The sequence below is a fragment of the Bos mutus genome, chromosome 8 (assembly GCF_027580195.1).
Source record: "Bos mutus isolate GX-2022 chromosome 8, NWIPB_WYAK_1.1, whole genome shotgun sequence".
In the NCBI taxonomy this organism is placed as follows: Eukaryota; Metazoa; Chordata; class Mammalia; order Artiodactyla; family Bovidae; genus Bos; species Bos mutus.
In genome coordinates, this window is record NC_091624.1 from 70,403,318 (window position 1) to 70,410,631 (window position 7,314).

Genomic DNA, 7,314 nt, shown 5'->3' on the forward strand with positions numbered 1-7,314 from the left:
CACAAGCTATGATTGCCTGGGCTGGAAACAGCCATTAGAACCATGGAGTCACCAAATATTGGGTTGGTCAAAAAGTTTGTTTGGGTTTTTCATAAGCTATTATCAAAAAACTCAAACAAACTTTTTGGTCAAGCCGGTACTTCATCTACTCCCTGAAGATTAGACAGTCTAGCCTGTTAGAATTTAAGTCATTGACAACTGTCTGCCCTGAACAGAATGACAAGTCAACTTAAGGACATCATTGTACAATTTAAGATATTTTGGGTTATGGAAACTACATGTAAATATTAACATGAACCAAAGATCTCCTTTTTGAACTTAAAGCAGGTGCCTATAGGGTGGGTGACTTAAAGTCAGTGTATTGAGCAAGGTTCATTTAGCCAAAACGACCAAATGCTTGAAAATCACCTATCCCACTTCATAGAGCTAGCCTTACTTTCAACACTGGAGTCAGTCACTTGATCTTCAATTGAAACCAACATGGAGTGTTTAGCCTTCACTTTTGGAACAGTCTGAACAAAACAAGTGCAGAGCTCTGGTGAAGCAAGAGTGGTGGTCAGTTCATGGCACATGTGTGTCTTTTCACATTTTTATCCACAATCTAAGATCATTCAGGAGAATAGGCAGAATCAGTCACACTATTTTCTCTCTCTACCCAGTAAATATAGTTGAATTCAAGTTAAAATGCATTAGCGATGCAACTCAGTACAGTTTGGGGTCTGGCTTCCCTTCTGGGCACCTTTGGTCTCTGAATGAACAACTCAAAAACAAGGTTTGCTTTAGAAAATGAAGTTGCTACCAACAAAGCAATCACCAAACTCACTCCATGCTTTTTCTGTTCCACAGATATCAGTTGTAAGCACAGACGATGATCTAGCCTGACTTCTGAGACAAGTCGCGACCTTTGAGGTCTGAACCAGTGAAACCCCCACTTTGGAATGGTAACCAAGCCAGCAGCTGAAGCCTCTTTCTTCCTCCCATCTGGAAGAACATCAAGATATCTTTGCGTGGATCAAGCTTGTATACTTAATCATTTTTATATTACTTTTGTAAATATTCCCATCCACATTCTCCTTCAGTTTTGGATGTGGTTACCAAAAGTATCTGTAACCCTTGAATCTCTAAACAGTATTGCCACCTCTGGCCAAATATGCACTTTCCCTCGAAAGCCATATTCCAGCAACGAAACTTGTGCTATAGTGTATACCACATGTACATACATTGTATAGGCCATCTGTAAATATCCCAGAGAACAATCACTATTCTTAAGCACTTTGAAAATATTTCTATGTAAATTATTGTAAACTTTTTCAATGGTTGGGACAATGGCAATAGGATAAAACGGGTTACTAAGGTGAAATTGCCAAAAAAAAAAAAATTTGTAAACTAATTTTGTACGTATGAATGAAATCTTTGACCTCAATGGAGGTTTGCAAAGACTAAGTGTTCAAACTACTGTACATTTTTTTTCCAAGTGCTAAAAAAAAAAATTAAACCAAGCAGCTTAACCATGGTTTGTGCCTATTCCTCTAGGATGAATTTCTATAAACAGCCTGAGTAGTATCAGGTGTTCTAACTAAATATATGAGCTCTAGATCTTGATGTTGTATATTGAAGCCTATAATATGGCTTGTTTCTCTTACAACTAAGTACTAAAAGAATGAGGTACCCCTTAATACTTGCCTCCCCAAATACTTCTTGTTTGGTAAAAGAAGCTAGTTTAGCCGGTACCTAGAACCCTTTGAGGAAATTTCCTACTCCAATTAGTTTCCTGATCCAGTAACATATGGTAAAGATTTCTATCAATTTTTTCTGTCCTTGTCTCAGATTTCCATGTCCTAAAATTATGTGTCATTCAAGGAAAAGTGCCTTCCAGTGCATGGGTAAGAACTTTCTTCTTTTACACATCTACACCATCGGCCCTGAAGAACAGCTAGGGAGGTAACAGGCAGTGCCATTCTTGAACAGTCTAAAGCAGTGGTTCTCAGTGGGGTTAAGGTCAGCGTCTGCATCATCTAGGAACTTGTTAAACACGCACATTCTTAGGCCCTACTCTGGACCTGCTCAATCAAAAGCTCTGAGAGCAAGGTCCAGGAATATGTGTTTTCAGAAGCCCTTCAGGTGATTCTGATGTACACTAATATTTGAAAACCTCTATTTTAAAGTGACTTCATGGAGAATCTATAAGGTGATCTCATCTGTCAGGCTTGCTGGCATAGAATGAATTCCTTCTATGGACGATTTTCAAAACGTTTAATATGAAGAGTAGAAAAGGACACTGGGTAGAAGAAAAAGTAGCAGACAACTTGTGTAAGATTTGCATCAGATGGGCCATTGCTTTCTCTTAAACCTCAGGAAGCCAACAAGCAAGGGAAGAAACAAAGCTTTAACCCTGGGAAGATGCTCCAAGTCCAAAGCAAGGCAACGGTCCACTGCAGAAGGAGCTGCAATCTTTGCAGATTGATCAGTGCAGTAGCCAAAGGATGAAGAGAAGATATTTTTGAATAGCTAAATGGATCAGTGGATGAGGCAGAGTCCATTTGCATATGGAATGTAAATAAGACAGTTGTCCTTTGGCTTGTGGCTTAGGTGAAGAGATCAATAATTCTAGATGAGAAGGTGCGTCTGTCATCTTGTTTAATAGATGCCCTCTTGTGAGTCCAGTCAAATGGATGAGAGTGAATTCTGGTGTGGACCTTTTTTGTGGGGGTATGGAGGTCAAGCATACAGAGGATAAGGATGAAGTTGTAAAGGTAGGAGTCTCTGCCTGCCACCTGTTGCTTCATCTGCAAATAGTCATGACACTAAACAGCATGTGCCCTGCTCCTGTGGGGTGTCTGGAGCGTCTGTTCTATAAGTAGATGAGCATTCATCTATGTAAACTCTAAAGGCCACTTGGTTGACTGGGACTTTGACCTTGTTCTTGTATAAAACCCATTGATAGGTTTATTCATTTAGAGCAAAACAGAATTCCTTCCTTGGAAGCTTAAAGACACCAGTGTTTCCCCCCATTACAAGGATTATACAGTATTAGTCCACTAGAAAGCCCAAAGCCATAGATTTTAAGAATAAACCCAAGCAGATCCTCCATCATCACCTGGATTCCAGTCCCTGGTAGGACTTCCAGGTTTTAGGTCCCAATTTCCAACCTTCAAACAGTCTATAGCATCTCATTCTTTCACCTTGGTCTCTACAGAAGTAACCAAGGACAGAAACTCTACCTTAAGAGGTACAAACTCACTTGAAGAAATGTGGTAACTAGATATTTCTATGGAAATTAGAACAGTTACATGGCTAATCAATTCAGCATGAAGTAATAGTTCATGGAAGACTAGAACCTTGTGCATCGGGAGCCACACAAGAACTTTAAGACTCCAATGTAAAACCTATTGGCAAGAGTTTACTATGTCTCTAGAGTTTAATATGGGAAATGATAATTAATTAAGAGGCAAAGTATGAAGCTTAGCAGACACTAAAGAAGGATGTTTGAAGTTAAATGAGCCTGTCATGCAAGTCACAGAAAGGAAACCCTCTAGAGACTTCAACTGCTACGAAGACCGATGATAAACAGATCTGTGGCCTCTGGTAAAGAAATTCAGTCAAGGTTTTGAGTCCAAATTTTTAAATGGCCTTTGCAAGCTATCTATTTGGTAAAAAATATTCCTAGTTGTTCAATCAGCTCTTAAAACATTCTTATAGCTATTTTAAAGCCTTGGTATCATTTCCAAGCCTCTGGTGTTCTATTCTTGATGAACACAAGGCAAAAACCTGGAGACTTCAACTTTGACACTTGCTTCTGTTTCTTATATCTTTGAAAATCTGATAACCCTCCTCAAAAAATGAGAAGACAGGCTTTAAATAGCAAAGATATAGGGCACTGAAAGAACTGACTCTTTAGTTAACACTTAGAAACAGAAGACCTCAATTGAAGACTACCTTTTAACTACCCTCAAGCCCAAGTAGAAGATTCTGAGGGGGGTATGCGCCTGTGTCATGCAGTCTAACTGGAGTAATTTCCTAGAATTCTTACCTTGGGAAGCAGTTTATTATTTTGAACCCAATAGAAGTTGGAATTCTTGGTTTTAATGGTGGGGAAGCTCTTAAAACACATCTACACTTTTGCTGTAACAACTTACATCCAAGAATGAGGAATACAACCTGTTAGTCTTTATCACTCATTTGGGGCCCTCGGCTTCAATGGACCTAAATTGTGGAAGTTCTGGAAAACATAAAAATTGATCTTCACAACAACCTGAATAGGTAAGTATTATCTCCAATTTGTAGATACGAAAACTGAGGCAGCTAATAACGGGTGATTCCAAACCCTGTGTGCTTACTGGCACTCCTCTCAGACAAAGAGGCAGTGCTGTGTGAAGGTTAAGTTGAATGTCACATTGTGTGTTTGCTGAGTTTCCTTTACTAATGACCTTGGATGCTTCCGCAGTTTCTCAGACACCCATAGTAACTGGCTTCCAATATGGCAGCACCAGGAGGGTATAACAATAGCACCTCCATGTCAGGTTGGCACAGGATAAATGTTTGTTCAGTGCCAGGCCTACAAGATGCTAAAAGTTCCAGAATTATTTTCCTTGCCCATGGGAAGTAGAGTATATCACTGGATTATAAGGTGAAAGATAAAGAGTCCCCAAAGGAATATATAAACATGCAACATCATTCCTGTGTATGAAGACATTGGGGAAAACAAACTATAACACAACATATCTTAAATATTAAGGTTCTCATAAGGAGATACCTGCCCAAGAAGACAGAAAGAACTGTGACTTGAGTCTATGGATAGATGATGCAATACCTAACCCTGGGTCTCAGGTATTCTGGAATCTACCCACGAGACCTGGGCATTGCTCACATTTCACACAAGCACAGAGGGGAAAGAACTCTTCGAATAAAATGACTGGCTTTGACAAAACTCTCTTGTTTTTTAAAAATGTCACTTGATACCAAAATACGACTTAAGAGTATGTAAGGCCTCAGAAGTCCAGAGCGTACAACCAGTTATCATGCTCAGGATCTTCAGAATTCTAGAGGCACATGTTGGAACACATCCCATCCTGCTGACCTGTAGATAAATATTTCTTTTATTAATAAATTGTACATGTAACTTAAATAAAGTTTATTTTTGAGAGAATTGTTGTGTCATTGTTTCTTAGTCACAAAGTCATATCCAAGTCTTTGTGAACCCCTGGACTATAGCCCACCAGGCTCCTCTGTCCATGAGATTTCCCAGGCTGGAATACTGGATTGGGTTGCTATTTCCTTCTCCAAGGGATCATCCTGGGTCAGGGATGGAGCCCACGTCTCCTGCATTGGCAGGTGGATTCTTTCCCACTGAGCCACCAGGGAAGCCCAAATTGTTATGAGCCTTTCCTTTTTCTAAAGAACTTTTCCAAAAGTTTTTACCCAAATCTTTCTCCTTTCCTCAACTGAAGATGGCTCAGTCACCCCTTTCTGGGAACCAGATCTGGATACATCAAGTTGAAAGAATAAGAGATGCCCCATTTCTGCCATTTTTAGAGGTCAGTTTAGTGTCTCCCCACAGGCAGCCAATATTTCACCCTCTCAAACCCGCCTCTCCACCTCTCATGAGAGAAATGAAAATCAAAGCCACTATTACCAAGGAATGTTGGGCCAGAGCTTCATCCCTGAGGGTGACAGAGAACAGGCCCTGAAGGGAGGAAGCCCCAGGGTGACAGGACAAGGCAGGCCTTGACAAGCAAGAAAAATCATTTTGATACTTTCTGTTCATCAGCTCTTAAGTCTGTATTGAAACTCATTTATGATAAGGCTAAGTTTTTTGTGAGCCTTAGAGATAGATAATCCATCTGAAACTTTCTAAGCAATGTCTCCTAAATGTTTGGGTGCTAAACCTTGAAACTGGCACAGGGAGTAGTGAGAAGAAAATAAGGAAATTGAGGGAAAAAGAAACTATTAAAAAAAAAAAAAAAGTCTCTAAGAGACTTCCCTGGTGCAGGGAATGTAATGCAGGAGCGTGATCTCTGGTTAGGGAACTAAGATCCCACATGCTGTAAGTGAAGTGAAGTTGTGCAGCCGTGTCTGAGTCTCTATGACTCCATGGACTGTAGCCTACCAGGCTCCTCCATCCATGAAATTTTCTAGGCAAGAGTACTGGAGTGCGTTGCCATTTCCTTCTCCAGGGTATCTTCCCGACCCATGGATTGAACCAGGATCCTGCATTGCAGGCAAACGCTTTACCATCTGAGCCACCAGGGAAGCCCCACATGCTGTGCAGTACAGCCCCCCCAAAAAAAATCTTTAAAAGCTCAACAAAGAGTCCTTAATGAACTTAAGATTCACTTAATGAATGAAGTGTTGAGTGAATACCAGCTTTGCAGTGAGAGAAATGTAAATTTGGGTGTTTCCTACTCCACTAGACTAGCTGCAGTCATGGGTAAGCTGCTTATCACCCAAACTTTTGTCCTTCTCTTAAAACCCTAACCTCTACTTGCATAGAGTCTTCCTAAGGCAAAAAGGCAATGTTTATAAAATGCTGTACTCAAATAACAGCTGCTATTTCCTTTCCAGTGCCAAAAAATTGTAATTTATTTCCCCCCAAAATATCATAATTCATTTTTTTAAAAAGTAAAGTTAACATTCTTCACTTGTGTCTGTTTGTAGATCTGATTTTGGTCTGCACTCATACTAATCCTATGTGCAAGTGTTCCCTCTGAGGTCTCCCCTTGAAATTCTAGCCTTTGGAGATCTTTTTCATTCCAAGAAATCAAGATTAATGGTGCTGTACCTATGAGCTCTGCAGAAACCCTCATATGTGTGACCTTCTGCTGATTAAAGAGCCAAAATGACTAATTCAGGTTCACTGGTTATACACAGAAGTCTGTTTAACCAGTGGGGGAAGAAGATATTAAACTTTGCACCACTCCAGAAGGTGAGATTAGCTTGATCTTTGGATTTATCATGCTAAGCTAATGTGATGTGCCGGTAATCTGAGAAATGTGGAAGGACACTAAATTGCAGGTTTGAATACTTAATTAATGCTCTAGGCTCTTATTTAGAGGTATTTTTTGCCTTCTGGTTGATTGAGGGCAGAGTATGGTTTAAACCCATTGTCGTTTATGTTTTCTTAAATTCACCCATTTACAAGTGAAAGTTAGGCTGAGAATAATTCTTTAAAACTAAAAGCAAATTTGCCTTTTTACCTGACCCCAAACAATGAGTACTGTAATTTCCCAAAAAGGGCTTATAAATGCTGTAGGATGGTTTTAGATAATTAGATAAGAACAGACATTCCTTCACTGGTTTCAGGGGACCTACAGTGAC

The 7,314-nt window shown here is 39.9% G+C and overlaps 1 protein-coding gene across 2 annotated transcripts in view; it reads left to right on the plus strand.

Annotated features, from left to right (window-relative positions):
- Nucleotides 1–1,513, plus strand: part of VLDLR (very low density lipoprotein receptor) — a 32,197-nt gene extending 30,684 nt beyond the window's left edge. For both annotated transcript variants that reach the window (XM_070375829.1, XM_070375828.1), the window contains one exon: nt 847–1,513. In XM_070375829.1, the coding sequence (XP_070231930.1) occupies nt 847–882 (36 nt within the window). In that variant the 3' untranslated portion in view covers nt 883–1,513. The remainder of the gene's footprint in view (nt 1–846) is intronic.
- Nucleotides 1,514–7,314: the final 5,801 nt, after the last annotated feature.